This window comes from Coenobita brevimanus, chromosome 88 (assembly GCF_032717465.1).
Source record: "Coenobita brevimanus isolate Jiangsu-jjx chromosome 88, ASM3271746v2, whole genome shotgun sequence".
NCBI lineage: Eukaryota > Metazoa > Arthropoda > Malacostraca > Decapoda > Coenobitidae > Coenobita > Coenobita brevimanus.
In genome coordinates this window covers 22,519,528-22,539,030 of record NC_137041.1, presented here as the reverse complement: position 1 = coordinate 22,539,030, position 19,503 = coordinate 22,519,528, and the positions used below count along the sequence as shown (strand labels likewise).

General features: G+C 41.1%; 1 protein-coding gene across 1 annotated transcript in view; it reads right to left on the bottom strand.

Annotated features, from left to right (window-relative positions):
- The window catches only part of LOC145411237 (uncharacterized), a 61,831-nt gene extending 54,922 nt beyond the window's left edge, over window positions 1-6,909 (bottom strand). Inside the window, exons 1-2 of the mRNA XM_080281303.1 lie at window positions 6,895-6,909; window positions 6,732-6,739 (exon numbers count right to left, since the gene is read on the bottom strand). Coding sequence (XP_080137429.1) covers window positions 6,732-6,739; window positions 6,895-6,909 — 23 coding nt within the window. The remainder of the gene's footprint in view (window positions 1-6,731; window positions 6,740-6,894) is intronic.
- Window positions 6,910-19,503: the final 12,594 nt, after the last annotated feature.

Below are 19,503 nucleotides of genomic sequence, written 5' to 3'. Positions count from 1 at the left end.
CTTGCAAGCAGTACTGCATCATCAGCATACAACAAATTTGAGATATTCCATCCATCACCATTCACTACCAACGCCATCCCTTTCCCCATTACTCGTGTTTTTGCTTTTTTCATCACCCCATCCATATATATATTGAGCAACCATGGGGGCATCACACAACCTTGTTGCATGCCCACACCGATTGTGAACCATTCACTCAGATGCCCACTAACCCTTGCATATGCTCCACCACCATCATAAAACTCTTGACGGCACCTAACAGCTTACCATCTGCACAGTACATGCGCAATACTTCCCACAATCCTTCTCTATCCACTGTGTCGTATGCTTTTTCCTGATCCGTGAGTGCCATATACACCTTATGCCATATACACCTTATGGTCCTTCTCACAAGCCTTCTCTGCTAACTGTCTCACTGCAGATATTTGATCCACACATTCTTTGCCACTCATAAAGCCACCCTGTTCATCACTCACTAGGACTTCTGATATCTTTCTTGCTTTCTCTATAATAATGCTTCCATATACCTTCCCCACAACACTCAAGAAACTTATGCCGCGATAATTCATGCACTCACTTCACTCACCTTTTTTTTTTTGTGTGTGTACAGGGGTACAATCACAGCCTTTTTCTACTTTGCAGTCACAGTTTCACTCATCCATGCCTTCTTACATATCTCCAGCAAGCACTTTATTCCACTTTCTCCACTACACTTAAGCATCTCTCCATACACCTCATCAATCCAAGCTGCTTTACCATTTTTCAGCCACTTCACAGCACTCTTCATCTGTGCGAGTGTCACGTCTCCTGGCACTGCATTCTTTCTCTGCACCCCCTCAAAACCAATCATGTTTACAACCACTCTGCTCTTCCTATTCCCAATCATCAGGCTTTCAAAATATTCTTTCCATCTGGACCTTACTTCATCCCCATGGGTTAATAATCTACCACCTACGTCCTTCACACCATCACATTTCTTTCCACTTTCACGTCTACATTTCCACACCTCTTTCCAGAATAACTTCCTATTTTCAGAGTAGTTTGCATTCATTTTTCTTCCTAGACCATCATTTACCTCCTCCATTTTCCTTCTTACTCGCTTTCTCTCTCTCTCTCTCTCTCTCTCTCTCTCTCTGTATCTATCTATCTATCTATCTATCTATCTATCTATATATATATATATATATATATCTATATCTATATATCTCTATATATCTATATATCTATATATATATATATATATTATATACATATATATATATATATATATATATATACATATATATATAGTATATATATATATATATATATATATATATATATTAAGAAAATGAATGGAGGAAGGACAAACAAAGGAAATTTAAAAAAAAAAGTCCATGTGCCTATAGGCATTCTTCACTGATAAAGTATTTATAACAAATAGTTCTAAATAAAAATGGATTAAAGGCTTGTGGGAAGCAACTCCCAGGAATTGAACTCTAGAGAGTAGTAATTCTGGGGATAAATGAATTTTGATAAGCAAAGGTTCTGCATTGCAGGGGATAGGGTGTGAGTTCATGGGCACTCCCAGCTGCCCGAGTATTTCGGGAGAGAATGTGAAAAGGAGGCACAGCTGAAACACACACACACACACACACACACACACACACACACACATATATATATATATATATATATATATATATATATATATATATATATATATATATACAGTATATACATTTAGCAACTTATCTTGCTTTCGTGTTCCTGAACTCGATTCTTCGGAATTCTCTACACTCTGGCTTCGGCTTTCCTGTCATTTTCTGACTAAATATATCTGTGCTGTTTCCTTATCTCCTAATTCTACTGACTATCAAAAATTCTTTGACTATCTTACTTCTACGATGGAACACATTCTATCCATTTCTCCTATCTCTGAAATCTCCATTCTTGGAGATTTCAATGTTCACCACCATCTTTGGATCTCCTCTCCTTTCACTGATCCACCTGGTGAACAAGCCTAAACCATTTCTATCTTTCATGACCTAGAGCAGCTTGTACAGCACCCTACCAGTATCCCTGACCGCCTTGGAGAGAGCTCCAACATACTTGATCTCTTCCTTACAACTAATCCTTCTGCTTACACTGTTGATCTTTTCTCTCCCTTGGGCTCCTCCAATCACAACCTTATCACCTTGACCCCTTAACCGCGGGGCGTCACTTTCGTGATGCTTGGGAGCAAGGGATCATACCGCGTGGCGTCGCTTTTGTGATTCTGTGTTATTTTGAATTCACCCGGGCTTCCAAGTAGGGGCTTGTATCATCTATCAGTACTGCCAATGTCCAACACTAGTCAGCACTCCTAATCTCATCTGTATTCCCATCCATTGTTGACAATTTAGCCATTTCTCCCCGTTCTTGACTCCCCTCCTTACCCCCCCTCCATTACCCTATCCTCTCGCCTGCCCGGCCGTGCTACGCTAAGTAAATCTTCCCTGGAATTTTCCACTGATTTCATCCATTGAAATAAGCCCTATGTCCTATTCTTATACCAAATAATATATACAAGAAAGAAATAAGGTAAGTGAGAGTGCCATACACCTGGAATTGGCTAATTATCACCTGACAACACCTCACGTGCACTCGTTCTCTAATTTTCGCTGTTTTTTTCCCCTTGAAATATGCCGTATAATCTATTTTCGTAATAAATATACATGTAAGGAGGGAAGGAGAAGCCTAAGTGATATTTACATTCACCTGGAACTACCTAATTTATAATGTATTGTCTAGATTTCCTGCCAATCATTTCAGTGCTAGACATAGGTGTTTCAAGAGCTAACATTGGTAGCTCTGAATATCCCCTAAGTAGGCCTCCACCCCGGCCCTCCGTTATCAGTTTACTCTCATCTTCCGAAGTGAGGGTACGTATGTTTCTTCTTGCTGACTTCAAGGACTTTTTCACCCCCATGCAAAGGGCCCTGTGACCTTTACCCCCTACTAAACCTCGTGTGGAAAGAGGTAAAGGGCTGACAATTGATAAAAGAGTGACTATGATCTTTCTATTGAGTAAAACAGTGCAAGTGGAATTGTAAATAATGTGTAAACAGCATGTGAAAGTAATGAATGTAAATATACGTGAACAATGGAAAATAGTTTTATAAGTTACTTCAAGTGACAGTGCATAACACAGTGTAAATAAAATAGAAATGTAAATAACGTAAATAAAATAAAGAACATAAACAGAAATGTAAATGAGTAGTATTATAAGAATACGAGTATATACCCTAGGAGTAATGAAAGTGAAAGTTTCACTCTAGCATGTCTGAATGCTATGAGTTATGAGAGTGAAGATGAAAGTGACATTCACTCTCAATGCTAGTATACAGGACGAGAAAGTGAATGCTACGTATTTTACTGAAAGAAATTGAATCCCTACAGTGACAATAAAATAATACTACTGAAGGAAACTTATGGATAAAGACTGTAGATATATATAAGTGTTATATAGTAATAGAAATATAAAGTGTGAGGGGTTTTATGAATAATAAATGACAGAGTACCAAGAGCGAACTAGTGCCAGTGCGACGATCAGACACGCTCGTAATTTCCATTGCTTTCACAGTGTTTTTTTTTTTTGAGTATGGATCCCAAACTACTTGAAAATTGTAGAATAGTGTTTATAGTGTTTGTATCTGGCTGTGGTAATCATATTACGGGTTGTCGGGAAGTGTAAAGTGGAGACTTCGTTACCCTACTTCAGAGGTCTCCATAAGTCCTACGGTAATGAAGAAGGCTCAACAATCATTCCAGGAGAAAGCTGAAGGTATGTGCCATAAGCATATGTAATTTTATTATTCTAGGACTAATAACTGATTTTTGGCAAATATTTTTTGAGAGTCTGTCGGAGCCCAAATAACCCCACGGGACATGCAAGTCATTGGTAAACAAGCCCGCGGTTTAGGGGTTAACCTGTCCTATCGCTTCGGTACGACCTGCGGACCCTCCAAAAAAACGTCATCTCTGGCATTTTGGAGCTGCGGATTGGGAGGCCCTCAGGCAGTACTTCTTTGATTTTCCCTGGAATGATTATTGCTTCCATGGCCGGGAGCCATCTGGGTGTGCCTTGCGCATTACGGAGGTTATTCTCTTGGGCATGAAAGCATACATTCCATTCTCATATCTTTTGACTAATGCACGAAAGCCTTGGTTTAATCACGCTTGTTCTAATGCTGTCCGCAAAAAGGAGAGGGCCTATAAAAGGTACCGGAGCCAACCCACCCCTGAATCACATCTTTTATACATTTCTGCCTGGAATCATGCTAAGTCTGTTCTTCGCTCTGCTAAAAATAATTTCATCTGTACAAAATGCTCTCAACTCTCTAACTCGAACTCCTCCCGCTCCTTCTGGCACCTTGCCAAAAACCTTTCTAACAACTTTACCTCATCATCCTTCCCTCCTCTTCTCTACTCTGATGGCTCTGTAGCTATTTCTTCTACTGATAAAGCAGATCTCTTCACTCAGACTTTCTCCTCCAACTCCACCTTAGACGATTCCGGTGCTGTTCCTCCATCACTTCCCCCCTCTGACTTCCTCATGGCTAACATTAAAATTTTTTCAGCTGATGTATTTTCTCCCATTGCTGGCCTCAGTACTAATAAGGCATATGGGCCTGATGGAGTCGCTCCTGTTGTTCTCAAGAACTGTGCTTCTGTGCTTACTCCCTGCCTAGGCAAACTCTTTCGCCTTTGTCTGTCAACTTGTACCTTTCCTTCTTGCTGGAAGTTTGCTCTCATTCAGCCAGTCCCAAAGAAGGGTTACCATTCGCAGCCCTCTAACTATCGTCCAATTGCTTTAACATCCTATATCTCAAAAGTTTTCGAGTCAATTCTTAATAGAAAAATTTTAGAGCATCTTTCCTATCACAACCGTCTTTCTGATCGTCAGTATGGGTTCCGTCAGGGACGCTCCACAGGCGATCTTCTCACCTACCTTTCAGACTCCTGGTCATCCTCCTTTCGGGACTTTGGCGGAAGCTTTGCCATTGCACTTGACATCTCAAAGGCTTTCGATCGACTCTGGCATAAATCTTTAATTTCCAAACTGCCCTCTTACGGTTTCTATCCTTCTATCTGTGCCTTCATCTCTAGCTTCCTTTCTGGTCGTTCTATAGCCGCTGTTGTAGACGGCTATCGTTCTTCTCCTAGATCTATTAACAGTGGTATTCCTCAGGGCTCTGTCCTATCACCAACTCTCTTTCTTTTATTCATCAATGACCTTCTAAGCTGTACATCTAACCCTATCCACTCATACGCTGATGACTCCACCCTTCACCTTTCCATTTGGTTCCCGCAATGCCCATCTCAACAGTTACTTCAAGAAACAAGGGATGAGGCTATGGCACACCTAATGTCTGACTTGGCTCGTATCTCTGACTGGGGTAAAAATATTATGGTTGTCTTTAATGCATCTAAGACTCAGTTCTTACACCTATCAACCCGACAAAATCTTCCACAGGTATACCCACTAATGTTTAATAATACATATATATGTATATATATATATATGACATTGGAAACAAATATTATTGTCACTGGTTTATAGGAGTTCCGGCACATTAAAATTTGGCACTGCAACACTGGAGAGGAAGAAACCAGTAGGATGAAAGTTGTAGATGCAATGAAGAAAGTCAAAATGGGGAAAGCCCCAGGAATTGAAAGAGTGTGTGGAGAAATGCTGTAGCATGGGGGAGAGACTGTAGTAGAATGGAGGTGGAAGATGGGAGGAAGGTAGAGTCCCGAATGACTGGAAGTCAAGTATAATTATTCCCTTGTACAAAGGCAAAGGGGGAAAAGAAGTGTGTGGTAATTATAGAGACATTTGTCTTCTTAGTGTAATAGGAAAAGTATATGGTAGGATATTTATTAAAAGAGTTAGGGAAATAACAGAGGAAGTAGTTGGAGAAGAACAGGGAGGTTTTTTAGGAAGGGAAGAGGTTGCGTAGATCAGATATTCATTCTTAGATCTTTAGTGGAATAGTTTCTAGAGAAGGGAAAGATGTTGTATGTGGCCTTCACGGATTTGGAGAAAGCATATGACAGGGTGGACAGACAAGGATTGTGGAAAGTATTAAGAATATGTGGAGTAGAGGGGAAGTTGTTGAATGCTGTGAAGAGTATGTATGAGGAGGCTAAGGTTGCAGTGCATGTGGATAACGAACTGAGTGAATTTTTATATTTGAAGTTTGGGTTGAAACAAGGATGTGTCATATCTCCATGGTTGTTCAATCTGTATATGGCTGGGGTTATAAGTGAGATATTGGTCATTGAATTTTGCAGTGGCCCTAATGAGAGAGTGCAGTGTTTGGAAACTCCCTGTACTGTTGTTTGCAGAGGATGCTGTGTTGTTAAGTGAAGACGAAGGCGAGCTGCAAGGCTTGATGGATGAGTTTGGGAGAGTGTGTAGGGAACGGAATCTAAAGGTGAATGTAGGGAAGAGAAAAGTTATGGTCCTCTAGAGAAGTGAAGTCAGACAGTGAGATTGGATGAAGAGGATATGGAAAATGTGAGTACGTTTAAGTACTTGGATAGTGTGATGAGTAAGGGTGGAAGTTTGTTTTTTCTTGGTAGGAACACTTTCTTATAGGCTTCTGGTATTTGGTTTCTTCTTTGCATAAAGCAAAGGAAACAAAAACGCACTGAAATATACGTACGTTAGGACGCTAAAAAATTTACACATGAAACACATTCACCTGATTACCTGTGCATACACATATATGGGTACAAATGTACATATGCACGATCATTACTCATAGAGATGTACTGTACATCTCTCTCTCTCTCTCTCTCTCTCTCTCTCTCTCTCTCTCTCTCTCTCTCTCTCTCTCTCTCCTGCTGCCACAATCATATACTCACCTGCTGAGAGTCCATTTGGGTCCTCCTGAAAGTAAAGTATATATATAGAAGTGTCAGTCAACCATTTTTACATTTTAATAACTATTTCTATGAAAAACACTAGAATATGTATATTACCTTATATAAATATATATACCAACTAGTGATATAATACCCTTTGAGGTGTACAGGTCTGTTAGTAACTTGCCATAGTCCATATTATTTATGCATACAGTAAGTGATCAGTCTATGCACCACAGTCATGAAGGTCTACTGGATCGGGTTTCATACTGCCACACTGGACAATATCAGACACTGTTGTCGGGTCTAGGTTGTATATTACTGATGTGCTACGACATAATGCTTGTTACTAGGGTATGTTTTGAGAAAAAAGGGAGTACCATGTTATGTTTGACTTGGTAAGTGACTGAGAGTGTAGTGAGCTGAATGTGTGTACCAGTCAGTGCATTTTTTATGGCTAATGCTTTCTGAGAGTTAGCAGTCACTCAACAACTGGGAGACTTTACCTGATGGAATTTAACCAACTTGTCAGCCGGTTAGCCAAAGTTCTTACGGCATACAAAAGATTGGGCAGCCTCCTTACTGCTGTGTCACGCCGCTTAGCTCAGCAGATTAGAAGGTACCAAAATAATGTAGGCTACTGTAGGGAACTGTATGTGAACAATATAATGTGATATGCTGCATCACTCCCCCTCTCACAGAAAAAAAAAAAAAAAAAAAGAGAAAAAATCACATATATGAGGGTAAACAAACATAAAACCATAGGCGTAGACTGTAGCACCAGTCGAGCAGGGCTGTACTCCCAAGGTGGATTGAAAACTGATGATAGGGAGAGCTGGAGCTCCCGTTTCATCAGCCCTCAGGACCAGTTCCTGACCATCCCCCATTGCTGAACTTTTTCAGTGTTTCAGTTACACAAAGAGTAGGCTAGCATGCTCTCCAATACAAGTTTCTCTGTCAACATCAATCTACAAACACAGTACACACTACACGTCATTTTCAAAATTACAGAAAAATGACAAACTATGACCATGCCTCGGAGTCCCTGGGGGGTGGGGACCATTAATGCCCCCACCATCCGCCCCTCTCCCAGTGATGACTCTACATGCCTGGAACCACTGTCTCACTTACTGCTTCTTCATTTCTGCAACATTCGTGGCTTTTCCTCTAACTTTCTCCCTGCTGAACACCACCTCTCCCCCTCTAAATCTCACCCTCTCTTCTTAGCACAGGAACCATACACAACTGGCTGCCGAATGAAGCTACTGGAGGACTGGTAGCCATGGGAGCACAGGAACCATACACAACTGGCTGCCAAATGAAGCTACTGGAGGACTGGTAACCATGGGAGCACAGGAACCATACACAACTGGCTGCCAAATGAAGCTACTGGAGGACTGGTAACCATGGGAGCACAGGAACCATACACAATGGCAATGACGCCATGTGGGTCAGGTGGAATTCACCCGGGGTTTGTGTTCTAGGGTTAGAAAGACTGGAGATCATAGGAAGTAGGAAATACAGACAGAGGGAGACAGTTCCAGAGTTGACCTGTTGCATATATGAAGGACAGGGAGTAACGGTTAACTCTTGCATTAGAAAGTTGGTCAGAAAAGTGATGAGAGTTTGTTGATAGACAGGTGCTATGAACTCCTCGTAGAGGTGAAGGGATGCAAGCAGACAGTTCAGAGAAGCAGTGACCATTGAAGCAACGAGAGAAAAGAGATAAAGAGGCAACAGTACGGCGAAGAGATAGACGTTGAAGGGAGCCAGTAAGAGGAGGAAAGTTGATGGGACGAAAAGCCTTTGACTCCACTCTATTATGAAGAGCTGTATATGGGGAGCCTCCCCACACATGAGAGTTGTACTCTACACAGGGGTGAATAAAACCCTTGTATAAAGTCAACAACTGTGCAGGGGTAAAGAAGGCACGGAGTCAGCTTAGCACACTCCAATCTCTTGGAAGCAGATTTTACAAGATATGCAATATGATCTTTCCAAGATAAGTCCCGAGTGAATGAAACCCCAAGCATGTTCAAGGATGATGCAGGATTGAGTTGGATATTAATAAACATTAGTGGGTACTCCTGTGGACGATTTTGACGGGTTGATAGGTGTAAAAACTGAGTCTGATGTATTAAGAGCAAGAAGATTATTATTACCCCAGTCAGATACAAGCCATGTCAGACATTAGGTATGCCATAGTCTCATCCCTTGTTTGCTGATGTAAATGCTGATATGGACGTTGCAGAAACCGAATGGAAAGGTGAAAGTTGAAGCATCAGCGTATGAGTGAATAAGATTAAATGTAAAGCTTAGATCATTGATGAATAAAAGGAAGAGAGTTGGCGATAGGACAGAGCCCTGAGGAATACCACTGTTGATAGATCTAGGAGAAGAACGATGGCCGTTTACAACAGCAGCTGTAGAACGACCAGAAAGGAAGCTACAGATGACAGCACAGACAGAAGAATACAAACCATAAGAGGCCCGTTTAGAAATTAAAGATTTAAGCCAAACTCGATCGAAAGTCTTTGAGATGTTAAGTGCAATGCCAAAGCTTTCGCCAAAGTCCAGAAAGGAAGATGACCAGGAGTCTGAAAGGTAGGTGAGAAGATATCGTGTCGTGTTTATGTCAGCACTAAAATGACTGCATGGGACGGGTTGGCTGTGTCTTGGCGCTGCTTCTTGGTTTTAATATTTTTGATTAATTGATTTTGTCCACGTGTACTTCAGTACTGATTTATGGGAAGTTGCAGCTTTAAATAACTATCTCGATTCTTTCATCAGACTGAATCAGTTTCTTGATAGGTTGCGCAATGATGCCATGCATTTAACTGGTAATTTTAATGCTGACCCATTTTATGATGAGCTTCAAGCATTCTTTCTGAGTTTATGAAGACAGATTATTAAAATGTTTTGATGTGCATAATCTAGATGACATTACTTATATGTTCATTGGATATGGCAGCTGTGTTTCTAAATTATTTGATCATACTTTGGGTAAAGAACATAAAAGCATGACGATAGAAGTCATTAACATACTATAAAATATTACTGGTTCTGATTATTTGTCACTGGAAACCACACTTAGTTTTACTGAAAGTTTATCTGTAATCCAGCCTTTTACATCGTATTTTGATACGACACAGCTCTATACCAAGGGAGACAAGTTTTAGGATAACGGAATTTATGATACCATTCACTCATTTGATGGTGACTTCAAAGAGATTTACTCGTTACCTACACTTGAACATGACTGATATAAATTAGGTTGCCAAGACCAAAGGCATCTTTAAAGATTGATGAGTTTAAGGAAGAAACACGAATAGCATTCAGTTCTGAAGACAGAAACTTATGAGGAGTTGCATTAAGAAGAATCAGTTTTATGTAATTTTAGGTGGAATTGATGAGCTAAGGACAAGCACAGAGTTGTCAGACAAGTATCTTACCTGAATAAGACATGGTAGTTTACCAGGCACGGTCCTACACGAGGGGATACTGAGCAACAGGAGTTCAAGTGAGTTTTCAGTGGGTAAACGAGTAAATACAACTATCATTAAGAAATTTATCGGCCTATAGAGAAAAGAAAGATAATCAAATTTTTTTGGAATAAGGCCAAGCAAAAAAGGGGTCTTAGTAAATTATCAAGTGTTATTGTACTGAATATAAATCAAGTATTTTGAGAGTTTTTACTTAGTCATTCTCTCAGGAAGCCAGGTGCACAAGCACTTTTGTAAGGGCATAGTAAGAGTCTAGTCTCAGAGTATGAAAATGTGTTTGAAAATACCCATTATAACACTAGCCTTCATGCTGGTCTAGGCCAAGGCCAGATTAATTCATTATTTTTACGGAATGGTTCAGAATACTTTTATCTGACCTTGCCCGTTTTTGCAATACTCTATTGTTACCTCCCTGAGCTTTTACTGAAGAGATCTGGCATCCTCGTGTTGAATGTTACTAAAGCGAATGTGGCAATATTATCTGTTTTTCGACCAGTCATACGATCATCATGCCTGATACAGATTTTCAGGTTATTTAATTATCCGAGAAGGTGTTTTTACCCATTAGATAATTAGATTTTAAATGTGGTTCATGTATCACTATTGATTGTCTCACCTTGAATGACATTATGAAGAAATACTGCAAATACAACATATCAGACCTAGTAACTTTCTTCTATATTAGTTACACGTTTCACAAAGTACATAACTTTATGAAATAATTGTAACAGCTATATTCCTGTACTATTTTTTTCTGCATTACCGTACTTATGAACCAGCCAAGTGATATTACATGGCAAAATTCTTTAGTCATTACTCTGTTATAGGAAAATGTGTAATTCAAGGGAGTACTCGTATTCTGTCGCCTTTTCAATTTACCATTTAGAATGACCGTATTCAGATATTAATGAGCTATAAAACATTGATCTCGGATGCTGTAATGAAGAGATAGATGCCTAGTTGTTGGATAATTCTTGAAACTAATTATTTATCGAGAAAATGCGAATATACAGATTGTTACAACACTGTCAGTTTGAATACAGTGTTTAAACAAAAACAAAAAACAACCAAAGAGCACAAACCTCCGCCGGCGCCTATACCAGACAACTCAGATCACCACCAAAATTTATTCAAATCTTCCTTAGTTCATGGCCCAGATATCAAGAAAATTTCACTGAAATTCATCAATAACTTTTTTTATATATCTTGTGGACAAACAATAATAATGCAGTCTCAACTGGAACTCGAACTCAGATCAGCACCAAATTTTATAAGCTTTTTCTTATCTCATAACTCACTTATTCACGTATTTCATTCAAATCAGTAGATAAGTTTTTTATATATCTCGTTGACAAACAAACAAACAAACAAACAAACAGAGACAAACATGGGTGAATAAATAACCACCTCCAGCATCTCTGACAGAAATAATAATGACTACCATTAATAACTCTGAATGCTAGGCATGTTATATGAAAAGGTTTTATGAAAATGAGTGAGGAAGTGAAGGAGTGTTGTGGTGTGGATGTGGATGTGATGGGAAGCGTTAGGAGAAACACACTAAGGTGGTTTGGCCATGTGGAGAGGATGGAGAGTGGGAGACTGACGAGGAGAGTGTATGTGAGTGCGGTGGAGGGAGGGAGAGGGAGGGGGAGGCCAAGGATGAGTTGGAGGGATGGAGTGGAGACGTATATGAGAGAGGAGGGTATGAGCTGGGAACAGGGTTTTAAATGGCGGGGGACAGAGCGACATGGAAGCGATTTTTTTTTTGTGGCCACCCCTTACGGGATTAAGACGTCTGGCAGTAGACTGATAGATAGATAGCATGTTTTATGATAGCTAGTTTGTCTGTTTTCAGTATCCCACGGATGATGATGCAGAATATAGTAAATTCCCTACTGACTTTTCACCAATTCTACAGTTATCCTCTGGAAACTTTCTTGCCATCTTAACAGTCAGAGGGTTCGCAAACCCCAGTTTGAGAACGTCTGGACTCTTCAGGTAGCAAGAATAAAACGACAAACACGGCAGTCGGGTTAAAGGGGTTCATAAAGTAAAAGATAAAACTAAAATTTGTGTAACTTGGATACGTCGATGAATTAGCGGCAATGTGACAGCGAAACATTCCAATAATATTCTCGCAGCCCCGCACACTATCTGACGCTACTAACTGCTAAGAGTAAGCACTGGCAGAGTAAATATATTTTATGTAGGAGGTGATACGGGCCAGTTCAGCAAAAAGACTGTCATTATAATTATTTAGGACAGTGAATTGCTGTTGATTTTTCGCGGTGCTGGGGGACGGTGACCACAACAGTTCCGCGTTGTCACTCTTAATGGGCACTGGAGAGAAACGCCATCAGTGGTGACCCTGAGCTGATCAGGTGATTCCACCGCCCTGATATACAAGTGTCCCTCAACCCTCTCCCTATCCCTGTCCTTTTCCTCTTCCTCTGTGTCCCATCCTTGCTTCTGTCACTTATTCTTCCTCTACCCTTTCAACCTTCCTTAGTCCTCTACTTTCACCTCTCTCACCCTTTCCTTTGTCTCCTACCCTTTATTTTCTCCCTACCCATTCCTGCCGCTCACAGCTCTCTTGTCCCCCTAAGCAATCCTCACCCTCTATCCCCTTACGCAGTCTCCCAACCTCCTCATTGCTTCTCTTAATCCCTCACCCCTTCCATGCCCCCCCAACCAGGTCTCCACCTCTCTCTCTCTCTCTCTCTCTCTCTCTCTCTCTCTCTCTTTTTCCTTTCGTTCATTCCTTTCACTTTTATCAAGTTCCGTCTTTGTCTCTTCAAGATCATGACGTTCTTTATATTTTATTCTTGCTATATCCTTACGATTTAATTTACCCTAGATTAAACTTTTCCATCTGACGGTATTAGGTATAGCCTCTATCAACCCCTTCACTACAAGGTGTCCTACAGTAGCAGCAGCCGTAATGAACCGACAGTTTATCCAGAAAGTAAATACTAAACCTCACGTCCTCGGTCTGAATGGATACTTCTTCCCCCTAACACCCACACACACACACACCCACCCACCCACACACACACACACACACACACACACACACACAGACATAACTATTGGTCACAGGTGTTAAGCAACACCTGTCTAGTGATCACACCAGATAAACACAGTGTACACACCTGCTCTGCCTCGTTTCGTTTCGTTTCGTTTTAAAGGCTCCAACATGCTTGCATGTGTCGGCCTTGGTCACCTAATGGCGGCTCTCCACGCTGCATGATCCATTGCAGCCTCCCTGTTCAGTCCCTTAACCCTCAGGTCACACTTAATGACCTCGTCCCATGTCTTTCTCGGTCTACCCCTCATAACCCCACCCCCAATATTAACACTTCTCACCTTCATCACCCATTTATCATCCCCCATCCTCTCCACATGTCCAAACCACCTCAATCTACCTCTCCTCATCACAACACCAATACACTCCAGTCCCATCCTACCTCTCAACTCTTCCATTGTAAACCCAGCCCCTCCAGGACTTGGACGCAGGGACGCACTGCACATCCACCTAATCATTGTCATTTCTGTACGTCTGAGCCGGCGAATATCTTCCTCCTTCACTGCCCAGGTCTCACTGCCATACAGCATTACACTCCTAACACATGCTGCATACAAAGACCCCTTAGCACGTAGGGAGAGCCCTCTCAATGTCAGGAGAGGCAAGAGCTCCCTGAACTTCTTCCAACCACTTCTCACCCTAGCCACAGAGCTAGCTCCAGCCACACCTCCAGCACACAACATGTCTCCCAAATAACAAAACTCTTCCACACACTCAAGAGATTCACCAGCAAGTTCAATCCTTTCACGTCTGACAATCTCCACCTGCTCACCCCGGCATGCCGTACACATAAAATCAGCATTATCTCGCAGTCTACCTCTGATACCACTACATCTCTTATGCACCCATTTATCACACACACCACACAAGATGGAATTACTTCCCACGCCCTTGTGGCAAACTGCACATGGCCACTCTCCCTCGTCTTTGACAGTACCGCCACCAACTCTAGATATCATCACTTTTGTTTTATCTGCATTTACCCTTAAACCCTTTTGCCCCATACCATCTCTCCACTTCCTAAACCTTTCCTCCGCCTCCCTTTCATTCTCTGCAATCAACACCAAATCATCAGCATACAACAACTCCCACGGGAGTCCGTTTCTAAAGTCACGTGAAAGGGCTTCAAGTATCATGATAAACAACATGGGACTCAAGACTGACCCCTGATGCAAACCAACATTCACGGAAAACTCATCACTCAAATCTCCATTCACTCTCACCTGGGTGTGAGCACCCACATACATGGCCATAACCACCCTAACCAGCCACTCCTCCAAGCCAAGCTTTCTCATTGCCCACTTCACCACCTCTCTAGGGACTCTGTCAAAGGCCTTTTCCAAATCAACAAAAACAAAATAAAGATCCCTTCTCCTACCAATATATTTTTCCTGAAGCTGTCGAACAATGAATATGGCATCAGTGGTCCCCCTACCGGGGATGAACCCGAACTGCATCTCATCAATATTCACTCTTTCTCTAATCATACCTTCTAAAACTCTCTCCATTACCTTCATTATCTGATCTAAAAGCTTTATACCTCTATAATTTCCTCTTTCCAGGGCATCACCCTTCCCTTTATACACATTTACAATTACACTCTTCAGCCAGTCATCTGGGACAACACACTCATAAATAATCCTATTTATCAGGTCAGTGACTAAACTCACCCCTATATCGCCTGAGACCTTCAACATTTCGGCAGTCAACCCAGACACACCTGCTGCCTTCCCCACCCTCACTGACGTAATAACGAATTATATATATTTCGTAACCTACATTTTCCACGAAGGTGTGTGAATCAGTTTTTATGTGTGGAATTACGTGTTCAGATAATTAGACATGCATGTGGTGGTGTGGTGGGAAATTACACCTATTGCTGTGACGACCACCATTTGTGTGTGTCGCTGGGACTGTCTGTCTGTATGTTCATCTATGTATCGAACTATCACTGTCCATCCATCCATCTATGTCAGTCTGTCAGTCTGTTTATTTGTTCATTTATAATTTCACATTTTAGGTGCGCGTTAATATAGGTTTTGCCATTATTCTTCATAACATTAAGAGGGTCGTTGCAAACTAACATTACCTTCGTTACATTAGCATATTGACATATTTCTTAATTATATACTCGGAAGCTTCAGGACCTATCTTCAAGCTTACGAGCCATACCTTATCAGAATTTTGTATAATCATATTAATGTCAAATAACTGTATTTTACGTTAAAAATAACCCTCATATCAACTATAATAACGTGCAAGGCAGTTTTAGAAGGAACAGAAAATTTCAATTATGAAATGTCAACAATGGCGATGCTGCGTGGGAAGCTAGTTCATCTAGGCTCTATTCACGCAAGGATACCTCATACCTTTCAGTATTTTATTTAAGAACTTTCAATTTATTCTATATTTTTTTTCCAATTTGCCTGTTTGACTTTATAGTTTTGAGAATGGGAGGAGCAAGATTCTGGAACATCACCAATAAAGATGTTTGTTTTCACGCTGTTCTTTCTCATCATAAAGTAACTGCTGTAATAAAATTTATTCCCATTACCTGGTCTAGTATGCCAGTACAGCGCATACTGTAATCAGTTTCTACTATCCTACCATGAAGCAACATCTCGTGTGAGTAAGCACCCCATCCAGGCAAAAGGCTATGTGTGGCAGAACATTACTGACGAGTAGACTGTCCTGCCTATTAGTTAATGCATGCTCACTAATCGTCATCATGGCCATAACTGCCTGTTAACATGGGTCTTACTGATTGTTGGGACTATGTTAATATTTTGTAGACTCTTGCATGTTTCCCCGGCATCATTATTATTTTCCATAAATATACAATATATAATAATTTAGCAGTACAGGTTCTAAACCTTTTTCGGGTCACGCCCTCCTTTGCCTTGGTTCATATATTTATGCCCCCTCCCTTAAATTTTGATAAAATATCCACGCACGCCCCCCCCCCCGCTCACTTTATACCTCATTTGACCCTAACTAATTATTCCAGATTTTTTTTTTTATCAGGTTCAAGTGGATATTCATGATGAGTCGCTAAGACAGAGCTGCAAGAAAGTGTGGTAAGCATACGAGGAAACGGGCACAGGTGTCCATTGTGTATACCTGCCGGCAATCAAAGAACAGATGTTGCTGAATCACTGTGGCGAAATCAGTAATAAGGTTACAGTCGTGTGTGTGTGTGTGTGTGTGTGTGTGTGTGTGTGTGTGTGTGTGTGTGTGTGTGTGGCCGAGGGGGTTGGGAAATAGCAGATTAGCACACTGAGTCAAATGACGTGAACAATTCTTACATTCCACTCTCTAAAACCTTTTTATTGAAAGTGTTAGTGACGGCTGTATGTAACCCAGCCGGAACGAAACTCTGTCCAAAATTAAAGGAAAGTGATTAAGAGTCGCGTTATGGAATAGAAGAGGTATCTTGAAAAGTATATGAGAGAGAGAGAGAGAGAGAGAGAGAGAGAGAGAGAGAGAGAGAGAGAGAGAGAGAGAGAGAGAGAGGTGAGGGTGTATAGCTGCCACAAAGATGGACTGAAAATCATTATCATACAGTAATCATCACCATCATGTTGATCATCTTGCCACATGGGGATGGGGTGAGGATAGGCTTTATAACAGTTTGCCGGGAGGAGTAACAAGTGGGAGTTCCTTATTCTGAATATCCCTCCCTTCCTGCCAAATGAACCCATCCCTATGATGATAAATTTTTAGCATGTTCATACTGCTACCAAGCAAGTTGATTCGCGTTAGGAAGGACTTTTTGAGGCGGAGGGGTGAGTTTATTTTTATGTGTCCGGCTCTGGGCATAGGCTTCACAACCCGTTCTCAAGGCCCAGTAGTCCTCCTACATTCCATAAACCTCCACATGTCACCACTTCGGCACTAACACCCTCCGTTTATATAGAGTACAAGCTAAGGCTGTCTCATGCAGGACTGGTGTTCTGGTATTAGGGGAGGTATTTTTATGACAAGTCGGCGGGCCCTCTGGCAGATCAGTAAAGCCTGCTTTAAAGAAATTCAGATCCTTAAACTGTTCCCTGCCCCAGCCGAGATACAAACCTGAGTCCATTAGGATTCCAGGCCGCCTCTTTACCAATTCAGCCAGACCGCCTCCCCCATAGCCTTATTGAGTTTCGACCCTAGTAATATGGAAATTTTGGTCAACGTATCAGTTTTTTTGGCAGTCGAATGCCAGTAACCTTCGAAGTGCCAGGATTTTTCCGTAAAAGTTTGATGCCTTGATGATATTTGGTCTATTTTATCTATTCAGTAAAACTTAAGTGCCCGTCAGAAAACAAGGTTACCTTTTTAGTCAGAGTTCTGGGCAAATGTGGAAGCACTCATGGGAAAGTTAGAGAGGAGTGAAATAATGTTCTTGGGAGGAGATATGAATGGAAAAGTAGAGAATGTGAAGGTGGAAGGAGTAGCTGGTGAATGGGGTGTGCCTGCATAAGTGAATGGGAATAGCGGTGCCCAGGTGGACATTTGTGTGGGGAGGTGACTGGTGATAGCCAACGCCCTTTTTAGGCACAAAATGATCAATAGGAATACAAGGTGAGTGATGAGAAGGGTGGGCGGTGGGCTGGATGAACGGAAGGGAGTGTTTAATTTATGAATTCGTGGAGGACAGAATGAAAAAATATGTGCTAGATGAGAAAGCATACAGAGGTTGGGGATGCAGACTCTACGACCACCACATAGTAATGGTGAAAGTCGAGGTACACATGCGGTTGATGATTGGAAGAAGAAAACGACAGGAGGAAGCAGTCCATACAAAGAGGGTAGAAAGGTTGCAGGGAGATGAAAAAAACAGGGAAGTGAAGGAGTGTCTGGGCAAATATGATTTGGAGCAGATGGGGTAAGTTACAGGCACATGCAAGTCGGAGCAGCTTGAGAGATGGTGTGTGGGATGAAGAGAAGACGAAAGGGGGTGCAAGAAATAGCATGGTGGAATGAAGAGGTGAAAAGGGCTGTAGTGTAAAAGAAGAAAGCATATAATGAGTGGATGGGAAGAAGAGGCATGGGGAAGGTTGAGAGATGGATTAGAGAGTTATATGTAGAGAAGAGGAGAGAGGTAAAATGATTAATAAGAGAGAGAAGAAAACAGTGGAGGAGGGGTTTGGAAGGTGCTTGGGTATAAGGTGGAGGGAATGTAAGAAAATCTTCTTGAGGGAGGTTAAGAGACTTAGAGATAAAAAAGGCAGTAGGAGAGTGAAAGACAAAAAATGAAAGATTGCTGCTGGAGTACGGGGAAAAAGAGCAGATGGAGATAACACATTATGGTATTGTTATACGCAGAGAATGGAAGTAACGCTAGTATATGTGGCCGGGGAATGGCTAGGAGAAAGAAGAAAATAAGAAGGGTGGAGGAGATCAGTAGATTGGAGGTAACGGAAGCAATGAAGAAAGTCAAAATGGGGAAAGCCCAACAAACTGATGAAGGATCAGGGACGTAGCGAAGAGGGGGGGGGGGACGAGGAGGCTACCACCACCCCCTGGAGGGTCTTGAAATCTTATGGGCTATAAAAAATCTCGATAAATCTTCAAAAATATATAAATAAAAAATAAATAAATAAATAATTAAATCACACTTACATATATATATATATATATATATATATATATATATATATATATATATACATTATATACAGAGAGAGAGAGAGAGAGAGAGAGAGAGAGAGAGAATCGTGGTGAGTCAGCGTCATGCAGACATAATACTGGATCGGTTCTCAAAGAGAAAAGCAAGAAGTCTGAATCTCCTTTTATGAATATACACTACTGTTCTTGGCATGCAAAATTGCTGAGAGCATATATATGTAACTAGAATTGGTGTGTTATTTTTCATTTTAGTTGATATAACGATTATAGCGTTCCAGTATGAATGAAACTACATTTTTTGAGTTCGACATTATCTTACGTTTTTGTTAATCAGCGTTTCCTTCTCGTTAAATCAATCATAACTATGATTTCTTAAGTAATATCTATTCAAAGTATGAAAACGAT